At 31.4% G+C, this 18,714-nt stretch overlaps 1 protein-coding gene across 4 annotated transcripts in view; it reads right to left on the reverse strand.

The window, feature by feature from the left end:
- LOC139513511 (protein shisa-5-like) overlaps positions 1-18,714 on the reverse strand; it is a 44,672-nt gene that overhangs the window by 18,134 nt on the left and 7,824 nt on the right. For 2 of the 4 annotated variants that reach the window (XM_071302103.1, XM_071302112.1), the window contains exons 2-4: positions 17,984-18,056; positions 17,166-17,329; positions 14,510-14,607 (exon numbers count right to left, since the gene is read on the reverse strand). In XM_071302103.1, coding sequence (XP_071158204.1) covers positions 14,510-14,607; positions 17,166-17,329; positions 17,984-18,056 — 335 coding nt within the window. Of the gene's footprint in view, positions 1-13,263; positions 14,608-17,165; positions 17,330-17,983; positions 18,057-18,714 lie in introns of those variants that run through there. The other 2 variants (XM_071302120.1, XM_071302128.1) reach the window with 1 other exon arrangement.

Below are 18,714 nucleotides of genomic sequence, written 5' to 3' on the forward strand. Positions count from 1 at the left end.
AAATGTTATAGATGAATTATCTATTTATAGTAATCAAGAAAATGTAACAAAATATGAAATAAATACTGCAGTTACAAATATTACTGATATTTTAATCGATTCTGCAAAAGCAACATTTGGTACACAACATTTTAATAGAAATATGCTGAACTGTAATAAAAAGCATAATAAACAATGGTATAATTTTGATTGTAAAAGGGCAAAGAAAGAACTGAGAAAGGCACAAAGAATGTATAAACATTATGGGTCAAATTTATTTAAAGAACGATTACGACACTGTGAATATTATTATAAAAGTCTAATGGACGAAAACATTAAGAAGTATAATAGAGAAATAAGTGATAATATGAAAAAATTAAAATCCAAAAATCCCAAGGAATTTTGGAAATTATTTAACAAAGGTAGACAAAGAGAAAAAAGCAATATATCTATTGAAACTTTATTTGATTTTTTTAAAGAATTGAATGAAAATAAATTTGAAGACAAGTTTGTCATCAGGAATGATTTGAACTCAAATCTTGTAAATGAGACACTGAATGGTGTAATTACCCATGACGAAATTATTAAAGCTATCAAAAAGGCGAAAAATAACAAATCGCCAGGTGAAGATAAAATAATCAATGAATATGTTGCAAATTCTCTTGACAGTATGATTGATGTATATGTTAATTTGTTTAATCTTATTTTTGATACGGGTATTCTGCCGGAGGCCTGGCTTATTGGAAACATAATACCAGTTTTCAAGAACAAAGGATGTAAATTAGACGCAAAAAATTATAGGCCTATTACTTTATTGTCATGCCTTGGTAAATTTTTTACATCTATTCTTAATGATAGATTGGGGGAATTTGTTGATGAACTTAATATCTTGAACGAAAATCAAGCAGGCTTCCGACAGGGATACTCTACTAACGATCATATTTTTTCATTGTATGCACTCTTTGAGTTGCTATGTGTCAAACGAAAAAAAATACATTGTGCATTCGTTGACTTTGAAAAAGCCTTCGACTTTGTTCAAAGAAACTCGCTTCTGTATAAGCTTGTTTTAAATAAGATAACTGGTAAATTTCTCAGAATTGTAGAAAATTTGTATAAAGATGTAAAATGAAGAGTTGTACATAATAATGAAGCATCTGACATGTTTGTTAGTGATATTGGGGTCCGCCAAGGGGAAAATCTTTCTCCTTTATTATTTTCTTTATACTTAAATGATCTTCATGAATTTTTAGAAAATAGTGATTTAAAAGGTATACATTCAATTACATCTGATATAGAAGATGAACTGGATATTTATTTTAAGATATTTGTCTTATTGTATGGTGACGACTCGATTTTACTCGCTGAGTCAAGCACAGATTTGCAATTACTTTTAAATAGTTTTTCTCAATATTGTGAAAACTGGAAACTTAAAATTAATGTTAACAAGACAAAGGTAATGATATTTTCAAAAGGTAAACCACAGAATAATTTGAAATTTTATATTAATAACGAAGAGATAGAAATTGTTAAAAACTATAAATACCTTGGTGTTATATTCTCTAGAACTGCATCTTTTTTTGCAACTAGAAAATATCTTAGAGATCAAGCTACTAGAGCTATGTATTGTGTTATTAAGAAGTGTAGATCAAACCATCTATCTATAGAATGCCAGCTCGATATGTTTGACAAAGCTGTTTGACCTATACTCTTATATGGGGCCGAAATCTGGGGATACGAAAATCTTGACATTTTAGAAAGAGTACATTTGAGTTTTTGTAAGCATGTTTTACGGTTAAAAAGATCGACTCCAAATTTTATGGTTTACGGGGAATTGGGAAGATATCCGATTTCTTTATACGTTAAATTACGGATGATAAAATTTTGGTGCAACCTTCTTGATAACACACTTGATAACAAGATTTCGTCAATGTTATATAAGTTGATATATATTAATTATAATAAGTATGGAATTGAAAACAAATGGTTGTTATTTATCAAAAGTATTTTTGATAATTGTGGTATGTCAAACATTTGGCAAAATCAAGATTGTATCTCAAAAAAATGGATTGTATTAAGTATTGAACAAAAGTTAAAAGATCAGTTTAAACAAGACTGGTTTGCAAATGTAAATCAATCATCAAAAGGTTTATGTTATAAATTATTCAAAACAGGACTTAAATTTGAAAATTATATTTCAGTTTTATCGTTAAAAAATGCACTGAAACTATGTAAATTTAGATGTGGCAATCACCGTTTGCCAGTGGAGACAGGGAGGTGGCAAAATGTTCAAAGACCCGAGAGGCTATGCCACCTTTGTGAATCTGCTGACATCGGTGATGAATTCCATTATGTAATGTGTTGTCCTTTTTTCAAAAAAGAACGATATAAATATTTACCACACTATTGTTGTACAAATGTTAATATTCTTAAATTTAAAAATGTATTCACTACAGTCAATATTGTCTTACTAGAAAAATTGTGTAGATTTACAAACTTTATATCAGTGAAAGTCTGTCCTCCTGGTTAAACTACATTTATTTATGTATATTTCACACATGCAAAATATGTTGTATTGTATATATTATCATCTCTGTAACTATGTTATTTAGTTAATGAGAATAAAGATCTATCTATCTATCTATCTACCATTAATATTACAATACATAACATAATACACGAATACATACAATAATATAAAATATTAATGCCAATCTAAAAAGAATTATGAGAGACAGAATTAAAATATATATATGTATATATATTGAAAGTTAAATATCACTGTACAGCTAGAGTTAAAAAAAAATCCTTTAGATATTTATATTTACAGTTAAAACAAAATGTTTAACGATATAAAAAACGACGTCTTCTATTTAAAATAAATCTGCAGATTTTGGCACTATAAATAATGATACTATCACAGTTACTGGCAAGAACAATAGACAATTTATCCAGATTAGAAAAATTTAAAAAGTTTGAGTAACACAGACTTTTTTTTTGTTACCTAATTTGAAAATTGGGCGACTAAAGTCAATTTTGTATGCAAATTAGTTTTGTTTGGATTCTGTGAACTAATTTGCATACAAAACTGAGAATTGGTGTTTATTTTTGTGTAGACAAAATTTAATTTTGTAAAACAGAAGTGAAAATTTAACACAAAAGTCAATTTTGTGTCGGAAGTCAATTTTGTCTACACAAAAATAAACACAAAATTCAATTTTGTAGACAAAATTCGTTTACAAAATTCACTTTTGTGATGACAAAATTCGTTTACAAAATTCACTTTTGTGATGACAAAATTCAATTTTGTGTTTATTTTTGTGTAGACAAAATTAACTTGTGACACAAAATTGACTTCGGTCACAAAAGTCAATTTTGTGTTAAATTTTCACTTCTGTCTAACAAAACTCAATTTTGTCTACACAAAAAATCATTTTAAATATAAAATCATAGGATGCTAATTAAATCAACATGTTAATTGCGTACAGACAAAATTGACTTTTGTGTTTTAATTTCCATATCAGGTAACAAAAGTCAATTTTGTATGCAAATAAGTTTATATTTGCATACCTATTTGACAAAAGTGAATTTTGTCATTTTTGTCACAAAAATATTTTTTGTCTACAAAAGTGAATTTTGTCATTGCTAAATTGAATTTCTCATAACGCTTTAATTAAAGATGGTCTACATTTAAAAGACGTAAAAGCGGTATCTGCAGATCGTAAGAAGAGTTACAAAGAAGGGAAATACGGTGTAGTAATTGTAGTTTAAAAATCGTTGAACGAAAAAAGAAAAGTCATGGATAAAAAGCGCAATTTGAAGGATTCTCGAAACTTTAAAGACATATTTATTGAAAATGATTTGTCGAAGTCGCAACGGATTCTGAATAACAACTTACGGAATATTGTGAACGCAATTGGCGAAAATAGACTAGAAATAAAAGGAGGCAGAGTCCGAACTCGAGAATCAAGATTTCGTGACAACTGAATCGACAGCAACCCACGTCGAAGTGAAAACCAACAAAGAGATCACCTATCAATAGATGAAGAATATGAAAATCGAAATTATAGCACTCACGGATACAACAGCGCACGAGGTGGAAATCGACGAGGGAAACACTACAAAAGTGGGCGTGGCGGTTATTAGGTAGAATGCGGATTTATGAACATTAACGGATGGAACTATAATGTAAATAGTGACAAATATAGTCTTTTAAGTTCTTGTATCATGCAACGCAATCTACACATACTGTGTATTGCCGAAACACACCTTATGGGTTCTAATTCTGTAAACGTGGATTGTTACTGCTGGTACGGCCATAACCGACGGAATATACATATTCGAGCGAAGAATGGATCGGGTGGTGTAGGACTTTTGGTTCGTAATGACTTTGATCAACAATTTAACATTGAAATTGTTGATGATAACACTGATGGTATAATGTGGGTACAGTTTAAAGATAAACGTTGTAATGCCAATATGTTTTACGTTTGCGTCGTCTACCTGCCACCAGAAAACTCAACTAGAGCAGTCAATGTACACGAATTTATGGAAACATTAATGACACATATATACACAATCCCACAAGGTAATTTGTTCTATCTGTGTGGTGATTTTAACAGTCGTTGTTCTGATTTCTCGGATTCAATCGAAGGAATAGATTGCTTACCAGAGCGCGATATAGTCGACTTTCAGACAAACGGATATGGGAACATTTTTTGTGATTTTCTAATTGATGTTAATTGTTGCATACTTAATGGTCGGAAAATTTTACCAACGACTTTACCTTTGTATCAACACGCGGTTCCGGTGTAGTGGACTACTGTATTTTACCATATGAAATGTTGGATTCATTTAACTCCTTTAGCGTAACAAGAGCTACTACTATCATTCAAAGTCTTGGCGAGCCCGGTAGATATGACCTTCGTAAAATAGTACCTGACCATTCACTATTGACATGGAATATGTGCCTATATTTTCCTATTGAAGACCAAGTCAGTAAAAATAAAGACAAAAATCAAACTGTTACTAAAATAATTAAATACTAGAACACACCCGCGAAATCGCGGGCATTCAGAGCGTAGTTTAAAGTATGGAAAGTGTTGTTGGAAGAATTTTGTAAAATACAGAATGACGAGAATTTCAGCAAAAGTATCATAAGTCATATGTTATTGGGGACAGGAAAATGTTTTTTTACCCTCCACATTTATTTCCAAAGTTCCCAATTTTTGGTTTTCTATCAATTTCAATATGAACATACATTTAGTATGTTATGAACATTTATTTAAGTAAGGAGCCTGTAATTCAGTGGTTGTCGTTTGTTTATGTGTTACATATTTGTTTTTCGTTAAATTTTTGTACATAAATCAGGCCGCTAGTTTTCTCGTTTGCATTGTTTTACATTGTAATTTCGGGCCTTTTGAAGCTGAGTATGCGGTATGGGCTTTGCTCTTTGTTGAAGGCCGTACGGTGACCTATAGTTGTTAATATCTGTGTCATTTTGGTCTCTTGTGGAGAGTTGTCTTAACATGGCAATCATACCACATCTTCTTTTTTTTATGTAATCAATGAATTTTGTAAAAGATTTAATGACTGAAGAATTTCAGAAAAGGTATCAAAAGTTCACATGAATAATTTTAGCGCTTATCTGTATATTATGAACATTCATTACTATATAAATAAAGCGTATTTACTTTCAATTCTAAGTTTACTAATCGATCCATGGTGATCATTGATATAGTATACAGACCCTCTCTATTTAATAAACTCTGTGACCGCCGTGGATAGTTGACTTGATAATGATTAGCAGATAAAATTCTGAAAATACACTTTATTCGTAGTATATGTATGTTCAAAGTAGACAGAAAAACGAAAACCGGAAGTCTAATCTGACTTAAAATTTCGTACAATGACGGGACAATATCCGGATGCCTTTTTATCGTTTTTCTCCTAAAATAACTCAATCTGAATAATCATATGAATGGATGACAAATGCGACTATGCACTGTACATATAGGACACAGAGGCGTGTTGATTAATTTATTCTGGAAAGAAGAGAAGCGACACCAAAAATGAGGTCTTCTCGTTTAATAGTATAGATGATACTAAAAGTTTACCGGAAAATTGGCTTATCGGTGATTCTATTGTAACAGAAATTAATCGTGTGATATTGTAGTTGGAACAATCTGAAGCTTCACAACAAAATATCGATAAAATGTATGAAAATTCTGTATCGGTACTGAAAACAGAAATGTCCGAAAAGTTATCAAGTAAAGAAATTCGAATAAGTAATGCGTTTAACAACAAAGCTAGAAAATGTAAAAAAAACCGTGGTGGAATTCCGAGCTTACTATGTTGTGGAATGGTGTTTGTAAAGCGGAGAAAAACTGGAATAAATGTCGTCTTAGTAACAAAAAAAAGGGAACTGCGTCATATCTTTGTCCAAAAACGAAAACTATTTGATCGAGGTGTCCAAAGATCAAAACGTCAATATTGGCATTCAATGCAAGAGGAATTAATCAATTCGCAAGGAAACCCAAAAGAATTTTGGCGGAAAATTGGCAGGATCGGAGTAGGGAGCGAGCGTCAAAATACTATTCCAATGGAGATCAAATTAAATGATGGGTCAATATGTGATGATAAGGATATAGTTATAAATAAATGGAAATATGATTTTGAAGAAATGTTAAATAAAAAATAGCGATACTAGTATTAGTAATGAAATAGAAAATTGTAATAGTGATATAATTTGTGATGAAATTTTAGATGGTGAAATTACCAGTAGCGAAGTGTATAATGTAGTGAAAATATCAAAATGTGGTAAATCTCCTGGCGTTGATGATATTCCAGTTGAATTATATAAAAATCCTACAGCATTGAATGCGCTTATCCGTGTTTTTAATATATGTTATAATTCCGGTAAAGTGCCAGCTATGTGGAATAAATGTATCATTACACCGATCCCCAAGTCATCCACGGCAGATCCCAGAGATCCGATGTCCTATAGAGGAATAAGTCTAGCACCAGTGGCGTATAAACTATACTGTGGCGTCCTAAATGCACGTCTGACCGGAAAACTTACCGAACTTGAAGTGATCAATGACGAACAGAATGGTTTCAGAAAGAGTCGCAGTACCATAGACCATCTATCAACTTTAACAACTATCATTGAAACAAGAAAACTTTGTAAACTTTCAACATTTTGTGGATTTGTAGATTTTAAAAAAGCATATGACTGGGTTAATCGTAATTTGTTGTTTAGTAAATTAGAATCCTTAGGTTTAAGTACCAAAATGTTAAATGCTTTACATTCTTTATATCACGGCCGACACTCGGCTAACCGAGAGATTGGTCGGTTAATCTATATTGAGTATGCGGCTATATCGGCAGTGGGTCTGTTAATCGGGTTGGCTATACGTCTGTTAAGAGTAAAACGCACAATTTAATGTTAAACTCGATCAAATATACAGATTTTTGGCATATTATAAGAATTAAATCAAAAAACGAAAAGTGTCTGACAAAATGATATCTATCAAAGAACATTTTCCACCTTTAAAAACATTTCATAGTCTGCGCAGTTTTCAGTAAAAGTAAAAGGCGTCGCGCAAGTATGTAGTATTTATGATTACACGCATAGCAATTTTTTAATAAAAGGCGAAACAAACAATTTTAGATATCATTTAAAAGACACAAAATACTACTTTGGTTCTTAAATATAAATTAACATTAGTAAATATTTCATAATTGTAATATAACGTGAGTAATACCACGTTTTAGTGAAAATTATGTGAATAAAGTCTGTTAATGGGTTGGACAATTGAAATTGTGTCAGTTAAGAGTTATTTAGCCACGAAAATAGTTGTGCTACCTTTATATTTTCCCATTGAAAATGTTAAAAATGAGATGTTCTTGAGTAAAAAAAAATATTGTAAGGGTTCCGCGGAACCCAGTGTCTCGCCTACTTTTGCTGTAAATCGCAGGCTCAACAAAAATGAGGAAAAAAATCAATAAAAATATTCCTCTTGATACTATCTTATGATTGTAAGAAGCTTCTGTCCAAGTTTAGTAAAAATTTAGGATAGTGAATGAATCTAATAAATGTTTTGAAAACTTTAACTACAGACTGTATAATGTTAACTGGTAGAAAATCTAAGTCCATTTAAAAGTAAAATACAGAATAAATGGAGTTATCTTTTTACAATATTTAATTCTGGATACTATCTTATGATCATAAATAAGCTTCTGTCCAAGTTTGGTACAAACCCAGGATAGTTTAAGAAAGTTATTAAATTTTTAAAAACTTTAACCACAGAGTGAATGTAATGTTTCCCCGCAGAAAAAATAAGTCCATTCAAAAGTAAAATACGGAAAAAAAAGGATTTACTTAATTACAAAATTTACTTCTCGATACTATCTTATGATCATAAACAAACTTCTGTCCATGTTTGGTACAAACTAAGGATAGTTTAAGAAAGTTATTAAAACTTTAAAAACTTTAACCACAGAGTGAATGTAATGTTTCCCCGCAGAACAAACTAAGTCCATGATTTATAAGTAAAATACGGAAAAAATGGAATTTTATTTTTACAAAATTTACTTCTGGATACTATCTTAATATGATCATAAACAAGCTGCTGTCCAAGGTTGTTAGAAATCCAGTATAGTTCAAGAAAGTTATTAAAATTTCAAAAACTTTAACCACAGAGTGAATATTTGTGGACGCCGCCGATGACGACGACACCGACGACGACGGAATGTAGGATCGCTTAGTCTCGCTTTTTCGACTAAAGTCGAAGGCTCGACAAAAAATAATAATACGATGCAACACTATCCTTCCAGTAAAAGCATTTTTATTTTGACTTTCTTTTCATTTTACTCAAGAGTGTGTCACTTCAATATAGCGTGATCTGGGTTGGTCGCTGGAATATGCATGAATTTATTATTAACGATTTCAATCAGCCTTGATTTTTGTGTCTGCTCAAAGTAGCATGTTCTCAAATCCGATTGAACGTGTCTTTCTAATACAACACAGGGTACATATATAACGTGTTGCCGTTTTCATATGCACATGACATTTGTCACTGGACGTTTAGGTGGTACCCAACACTACAGGGAGATAACTCTGTAAAGTCAGTGATACGTTTTAATTACGTTGAAATTTTTATGTTTCTGTTAAAGGTTCAAATTAAATACTTTGTCAAAATTTTATCCAAATTAAACGAACCACATTGATTTTAGTGAAAGTGTTCGGTACCACCTTAATCCTAATTCCTCAGCATCATCAAATTGTTTTTTTTTCTTGTATTACTTAATCATCTGTTGTTTACAAATCATTCTAAAGAAGTAAATGGAAAGGAGCGAATGCAGCTACATTTGGTTGTATTAAAATTAAATTCATTTTATTCCGTTTAGTTCCTTTTCTACATATGTGCAGAGGAGAACTGCAGGTGTCCACATGTAAACGTCAAGCATTTGTCACCAATATGAGTACATCGCAATCCGTTACTGTTTCAACACCCAGGGGGGTTCCATGTCTTTATTCTTAAACAATTTGTTTTCTTCTCTTTTTTAGCAATGCATCACTCTCAACTGTCCTTATCTTTTATTTTGTATTCTGTATCTCCATCCAGATTCTCGTGTATACCATGAGGGTACGGATTGGGGAGGGGGGGGGGGTTGTTTATTTCTGTATTCTTTAAATGGTTATGTTACTTTTCTCTACATTTTATTTATCTTACCCATTATTCTTTCTCTATTCTTTATATTTAGGCATCCCAATATACTGATGTTTAGTTACATTACGACGTTAATCTCTGATTTATATACTGGTTACCAATGTAGATGACAAATTGGTGTCATTCATGACAATTAAACAGAATCCACATGATATATGCGACCATTCACGGATAAAATCAATTTTACTTTAATTTAACACTTTTTGAAACCATTTTTATCAATTTTCAATATCCATTGCCTACATTGTTATTGTTCATGTGTTTTGTTCCGTATATTTTATGTTCCATTGCTCATGTTTTGTTTCCGTATATATTTTATGTTCCATTGCTCAAGTGTTGTTTCCGTATATTTTAGCCGCTCGTCTTGAGCCTACCAAATGAACACACCATAAAGTAATAAAATTATACTTTTATTGTCATTCATAACTCTTAACAGACTAATTAACAGACCGGGTTTTATACATCCGACCCATTAACAGACCAGGTTTTTAATAAAGATTGATTTATGTCACCAAAATACAGATTTTCGTGTAGATTTTTCACAAAATGATATCAATTTGGTTAACACTCATAATGCCTGTCTTTTTTCGATGTTCAAAATAGTGCATGCAAGTAAATTCAACCCAAGTGTCATTTTGTGTACATTTTGTGTGTGTAAAATGTGTATAAATTTACTGATGAGTAATTTGCCTTTTCATTTTATAGATCGTACATAGAAGCTAGAAAAATAATAATTACACCACTGGATTCAGTACATTGAATAGTTTTGTCAGACATAAATATTTTTTATGATAAACATATATTTAAAAGGTTATACAATGAAACATTCTGAGTTTTCAATGATTTTCTCGATAACACCTGATTAACAGACTTTAGCCAACCCGATTAACAGACCCACTGCCGATATAGCCGCATACTCAATATAGATTAACCGACCAATCTCTCGGTTAGCCGAGTGTCGGCCGTGTATATTATAATGTTCAATCTTGTGTCAAGATAAATGGCAATTTGACTGATTGGTTTGGAGTAAATTCTGGCCTAAAACAAGGCTGCATATTATCGCCGTTATTATTTAATATTTTCATAAATAACTTAGTTGATGACATCAAGAGCTTAGATATTGGTATATATGTAAATGGTGAAAAGATTTGTATATTGTTATATGCAGACGATGTAGTTTTATTAGCCGAAAATGAAAATGACCTTCAAACAATATTAGATGTTTTAAGTATATGGTGTAATGTAAATGACTTAATTGTAAATATGGAAAAGTCAAAAATTGTTCATTTTAGAACACAATCTGTGACACAAACAAATTTTGAATTTATGTTGAACGGAAACCAGTTAGATATTGTATCAAAATATATGTATCTTGGTTTATTATTAAATGAGTTTTTGGATTATAACGAGATGGCGAAAATTGTAGCAAAATCAGCCAGCAGATCGTTAGGTTTACTAATTGCTAAATGCAAAGCAAATGGTGGTTTTGAATATTCTACTTTTACTAAGCTTTTTGACACTCTTGTTATGTCTGTAATTGAATATGGTGCTGCGATATGGGGAAGTAAAGAATACTCTTGTATAAATGCTGTAAAAAATAGGGCAATGCGTTTTTTCATGGGTGTTGGAAAGTACACACCTAATTTAGCCCTATATGGTGATATGGGCTGGATGCCATGTATTGTAAAACAATGGACATGTATTTTTAGAACTTATAGTAGATTTACAAAAATGTGTGATAATAGAATAAACAAAAAATTTTTTATATGGGCAAAAATTGGAATTTCAGAGTACACACAAAGTTTAAAGAACTTGATATGGAACATTTTTGTAATACTAATTTGATTATTGATAAACATGTTATAAAAAATATTGAGAATATCTGTTTCAATAGATTTAAAGAGCAATGGTATATTGATTTAATGTCAAACGAGCGTAGTAAACTACGTACTTACAGACTGTTCAAAAATGAATTTGGTGAAGAAAATTATTTATTAAAAATTATACCTGGTAAATATAGGAGTGCCTATGCCAAATTTAGAAGTGGTACGGCTCCTTTGAAAATTGAGACCGGAAGGTATGAAGGTCTTTTAGTTGAAAATAGAATTTGTTAAAACAGTATTTGTAATGAAAATCTTTTAATTGAAGATGAAAAACATGTTTTAATGAATTGTCCTGTGTATGAAGATTTGCGTTGTTATTTGTTTTATCAAGCATCTCTATTTAATGTTAATTTTATGCAATTGTCTGATGACGATAAATTTATATTTTTATTCACAAATGAAAATATGTACTTTTATACTGCCAAAATCTGCAGTGACATTTTATTGAAAAGAAAATGTATTTTATATAGCTAATTTTAGTGTAAATATTGTATATACATTTTAGATAGTCTCTCATAACTCTTTTTAGAGTGTCTCTTGTATGTTTTATGATGTTGTTTTATCAACTGTTTGTATGTTTTATATAATGAAGAGGTGAGACTTAAATAAAATATTGTCTTGTCTTGTCTTGTCTTGTCATAAAACAAGTCTGTACAAGTATTGTAAGACAAAAATGATTTTGTTATGACAGAATTGAATTTTGTGTACACTAAATTGGTTTTGATTACAAAAAGTTCAAGTCCCATTCGGCGCTCCGTAAAGATTACTGCTTGTGTTGAGTCTTTTGTAGACGAAAAACGCGTCTGGCGTAAATACAAAATTTAATCCTGCTATCTACATAAATGTTTATTTACACGGAAAACACATTATAAATAAAACAAATTATATATACAAAAAGCATGGCGAAATATTTTTTTTTTTTTGCATTCTAAAATGAATAGAGTCGAATAAACCTATCAACAATTCCAATAACAGTTGATTGGTGACAGTAAGTGACGGTCATTTGTTATTGGTGGAGGAAGCCGGTCGTGCCCGAAGAGAACCTCCGTCCTTCTATTCGAACCCACAACCTCAGTGTTGACAGGCTAGTGATACGGTAGTTTGAATTCTTATACATGTATAATATGGCACCGATGACCCGACTAGAAATTGACGCTTTATTTACAAAGAAAATATTTAGTGAAGTTGCAGGTTTTTCTTGTGGCTTTGGTTACGTTTTTCCCCTTCCTTTTGTTAAGAAATTCATTCTGATCGTTATTTGTAATTAACCTGGTTTATCAGATTTGTCGTCATCATGTTCAAGTGTTAGATTTAGAAATCATCAACATTCATTCATCATGTACACAACGCGTCGACATTGAGATATGTTTATTTTTCACCATTATGTGCTGGACGTTACCCATCCATCATGGGGATGGATGGATGGATGCATGGATTGAAGTTTAACGTCAGCGGAATATTGTTGGAAGGCCACACCATTGGATCTCCAATACAGCAAGAAAATCCCTTGTGTTTTGGAAATAATTATAATGATTGTTAATTTTATATGTTATTTGACTCAAATGTTGATAAACGTTGGTTTACTTCACCTAATAAAGTTTTATTTGTTTCATAACGTACTAAAGTTCTATATATTATATACGTCGGTCAAATAAACCCAAACACATGACTAAAAAATGAAAGACTTTATTTTCATAAATTGCATTAATGATATATAAACAGCAGTATATTATAAAACATTATAAAGCAATTTAGATGATCTATTTAATGTTAAAAAAAAAATGACGTGTGACTATGAGTGACGTCAGAAATTAACATTTTTTAAAATCGAAAATACTGTGAAGGAAAGAATACTTAAGTTTATGTTGATACATTTTTTAAAGGTTATTAAAGGCAGAAAGGATAACTTGAGTGCTAAATTTGAAAAAAGCACAAATTAACGACACTATATATATATGTATCGCGTATCGTAAATGTACATCTTATAACCATGTGCATGTACATTGCATACCTCAGTTTCAGAGCGAAAACGAATACGTGAATAATTTATTTCTCATAAAACTACAATTACATAGTTATAGAGAACATACATAAATATAACTATAAGATTCAATTATTACATACATGTGTAGAGAAGGATAAGTTTCAACTATCTTATCGAATCTCCGAAATTCAATTTGAAGAAATATCGTAGCGTTTTCTTCTCAAAATACTCGTGTTATTAACTACATTGACTGGCTATATGTGCCCTTGCACGGTCGGTCAACATATGATCACTCGTTTTACACTGAGACTAGATAGATATCCAGAGTACTAGTACCAAACTTTTTTAATTGTATAATTCTTGACATACGACAATTAAAGTTCAAGTATTTATATGACCAAAAAAAGTGTTGTTCTTCAAAAGAAATCCAATTTTCAATACTTCTTTGATATTGTGAATTGCTGTATAAATTCGCATTTTTCAAAGTTCTTATGTTTTGACAAATTAAATATCATATTACAATTCTCACCCCGCATGTACAGTACTTGGGTGATTAAACTATTTTAGATATGTTAATTGAGACATATATGATAAGGAAGTGAATATGGAAATGACGCTTTACAAAATTACGCAGCATGAATTATATAGAATGAATCTGATTTAAAATTTCATGTTATTTAAAAAAAAAATTCTCGTTAATCGAGTGATACCTTTACCCTTTTTAAATGAAGTAACTTAGTTAGATTTGTTATGTTATAAGTCATCCGTTTATATCAATCAATTTGTTGTACAATGTGCTTGCGAATTTACTGCATGGGTGCAGTCGGTTGTTCATTTGGCTTAGTTTGAAAGGATGCTTGTTCGTACGATGGAGGACTAAATGCATTATTAGAATATCCCGCCATAGGTTGATCTGCTGGCTGACCGGCTAGATAAGTTGGTTGACCGGCTGGGTAAGTAGGATATGTGTACTGTGGCTGATATCCTGGCTGTTGTGGATAGTATGGCGCACTGTAGCCTTGTTGTTGAGCTGTAAATCAAACAAGAAAATAATACAGTGATTTTAAAATTCTATTGAAAACATTATGGGATTAACGATCGACATAACTCAGTTGTACGTTACGCATTCTAATCCGTTTTTCAATTGTTTTATATTTTAAAAGCTGATGTTATGATTAATTGTACATTTTATAACATATTAGTGTAGCCGTTTGATTCTCCTTTGGGTGTCATTTGAGCTTAATAATTACATATGAAAATTGTATTAATTTAACAATGTCAAATTATTATTAATAATATTCAAACGGTCCTCGGACCATTTATGTTGTTTAAAAAAAGTAAAAATCACAAAAAATACTGAACTCTGAGGAAAATTCAAAACGGAAAGTCCCTAAGGCAGCAACCATTTGAATTTCTGGGGAAAAGGGGGGGGGGGGGGTGGGGGGGGGTTGCTATGGATTTTTTTTTGAAAAAAAGTTTGCTTCCAGTTTTTGGAGAAAAAAATAATTTGTTTCTGATCCTGAGAAAAAAAATGTTTGTTTCACCCTCAGTGTTTTTAAGGAATGACTGTAATATTTTTTTCGGTCTATTCGAAATAACATAAAAAATGTGGTGCACACTATTAAATAACTCGCTGCGCGCGTTATTCAGTGTGCACCAATTTTTTATGTTATTTCTTCATAGACTGAAAAAATATTACAGTCATTCCTTAAAAACACTGAAATATCTCACTTGTGTGACGGTCGCATCAAATTCCATCACATTTACAACAACGCGTAAACAAAACAGACACAATAGTTAAAATTGTCAAAAAATGAGTATAGCCGTCATCACTGTGTCACAATCTCAAGACAAACAAACATTTAACAAAGAAGCAGAAAAACATCTCTCAAATTTAACAACATCATTCATTGCTTCGCGTGTTTAACGTCAGAAAATGTAAACGTCACACAGGAAAATATAAAATAATTTTGTCATTCAAAGTATTTTCCGATAAAATATAATTTCACATTGGGAATGGTGGTATACAGGGTTAAAAATTCTAAAGTTTTGATAAAACTAATTTAAAAAAAAGACCGAGATTTAAATTATCCAGGAGTTCTTTAGAATTTTTAAGAATCCACAAAAAATATGGTTAACTCCGGGTCCACTATGCGAGTAAAATAATTTAGTCGAAATATTTAATGAAGCAAATTTAAACTGCATTTACGTCTTGACAATTACTCTATATCCCCTTTATTTTTTTTTAGACTATAGTGGCCCTGCCGATTTTTTCCTTGCGACTAGTGCATCGTAGAATAAAGGTTATGTGATTTTCATCTGATGTCACAGGTCACCATATGAAATTATATAGTACATGAAATTGCCCAATTCACTATATATTATCATATATACTAAATTATCGATATTAAATATGAGTATTTAATCTAAAGACACTAATGTTTCTTTATTTTAGATAACCGCCTCGGTGGTCTCGCCGAGACGGCTGGAGGTCGTGGGTTAGGACCCCTGCGGGCTCAAACCAGAGACTTGAAATTTGAAATTTGCTGCTTCTCCGTTAAGCCAATGACATTAATGAGTAAGAGCAAATATGATCGCCTCGCAGTCAGAATAAGATTTCTGGGTATGGTGACATATCTTTCTACGGACTGTTACCATTGTGAACTGTGAACTAGCATGTTGAAAATATGGTCTACACTTCTTTCGCTATGCCCGTGTCTGTTGTGACGTTTTTTATTTTATTTTAATGAACGGAATCTATTTATAACTGATAAATTATTAAGCGAGGGATTTCGGTACCACAAATTACTTCAAACCTTTAATTAATTCTTCCATAGATATAAATATTTGGTTTTGAAGTTTGGTTGTACCTATAGGAAACTTATTTCAAACGGGATAGCACCTTCTCATTTTTATTGACATGTTGTTAACTGTGCCAGGAGATTTCGAAAAGATCCCTATAAACTTATATCGATCCTTTAAATAATCTTATTCTCAAAGGTTACCAAATTCAACACTGTTATAAGATCATTGAATATTGATTTAATGGCTTTTATATTGATTTTGCTATCAATAAATTAAAAGCAAACGAAAAATTATTGTAATATACATATACATATTTATGGATCTACAGTCTGTCGATACTGGTATCTTAGCATGTTTAACCCCGCTACATGCTTTATTTATGTGCCTGTTCCAAGTCAGGAGCCTGTAATTCAGTGGTTTTCGTTTGTTGATGTGTTACATATTTGTGTTTCGTTCCTTTTTGTACAAAAATTAAGCCATGCATTAGTTTTCTTGTTTAAATTGCTTTACATTTATCATTTCGCGGCCTCTTATAGCTGACTTTGCGGTATTGGCTTTGCTCATAGTTGAACTCGGATATATACGGTGACCTATAGTTGTTAATTTCTGTGACATTTGGTCTCTTATGGACAGTTGTCTCATTGGCAATCAAACCACATCTTTTTTATAAGCAGGATTTATATTTCATATCACATAATCATGTTCTTCTTCTGAATATGAAATGATTTGCAATTTACTGGACGTTGGACAATCATCAATCCATCGTTACTAGAAAGCACTTACTTCCAATAGTGGTAACTGTAGGCATTGATTGACCAGTAGTAAATGTTGACCCCATGAAAGCTGGACGTCTATTACAGAATCTACATAGCAAAACCATCACCACAATACATACTATGAGGCTTATTCCTCCACCGACTGCTGATCCAATTATTCGTGCGGTGCTCCTGAAAGATTGTTCATATTTAGTTCATGCTCCATCCGTTTTTAACTTATTATATTGAAAGATGTAGGATCAATTTCCTTTTTTCATTTCACTTGAACAGGGTCAAATCTGCAAGCTATCAAAACGGCTTACTGGAATTTGAATATAAATGAGTCTATGTCATACACTAAGAACATATTTCACTAGTTTTACATATTGCTATAAAATAAAAATCATTTAAGCACAACATGTTTACCCTCTTTTATACAAGATAAGAAACAACCAGACCTTCATCTTTATCGAATATAAAACTTTATACAAAAAGTCTACGATGTCACGGTCATCGATGGATTTAAATACATATTTTTCTCATTATGTGGCTTTCATCGAAGGTGAGTTTGAACGCATCCAAAAACTTATTTGTCAAAAATATAATGAAATTTTGTAACAGAATTAAACCTGATCACCATTTTCTATAATCAATCACCAAATTTTGTTCAGACTCATTCTTCTCGGCGACAAAGTGAATTTTATTTTTTTCGTATGAATTGTCACAAAAATCATTCGAAACAAGGGTAAGTGTTCCACCTTCAATATTATTTCTACTTTTAAAAAAAAATGGCAAACTGTTAGGAACCACAAAGAAAATTAATCCTAGTTTTTTTAAGTAACTTACCAATAATGAGAATAGTAATAATAGTAGCTGTAGCAGTTATATCCATAGTAACAAGAGGCTTCGCACTGTATCACTGAAATAGAAACATATTTATAGAAATATATTTGAGGGTGACAACAACAGATTTAGGAGAGAGTATAGCGAACACCCCAACCTACAATTGACAACATAATAAAAAAATAATAAAAACAAGTTTACTTATTAAAGTTTGTTTAACAATCATCTCACTGCGATCTGTTACGAATGTAGTTTGAAATTGTTTTAACCTTTCTTAAAATCTGTCAGAAAAAAGTTTTAAACACTTTGTATGATTCTTAGGAACCATGTTTGACAGCTTTTCTACCCTAGAACATTTTTGAACAGTTATTTCTTTAGAAAAGTTCCCGTTTTTTTTCCATATTAACGAAAAATAACAAATCTTTGTCGTAAATGCATGTATAGAAATCCTGTAATCTTTGACAAAAGCCAAAAGACGTCCTCAACGTCGAGAACTAATCAGGGAGTTTTTTCACGTCTACATTCTGACAGTGTTAGCAGTTCTACCCTTAAACAATTTCTGACAGTTTTTAACAGTTCTACCCTTAAACAATTTCTGACAGTTTTAAACAGTTCTACCCTTGAACAATTTCTGACAATTTTCTCCTTGAACATGTTTGAACAGATCTTCCCTTGAACAATTTCTGAAAGTTTTAACAGTTATACCCTTGATAAATTTCCGACAGTTTTTAACA

Source organism: Mytilus edulis, chromosome 1, assembly GCF_963676685.1.
Source record: "Mytilus edulis chromosome 1, xbMytEdul2.2, whole genome shotgun sequence".
Classification (NCBI taxonomy): domain Eukaryota; kingdom Metazoa; phylum Mollusca; class Bivalvia; order Mytilida; family Mytilidae; genus Mytilus; species Mytilus edulis.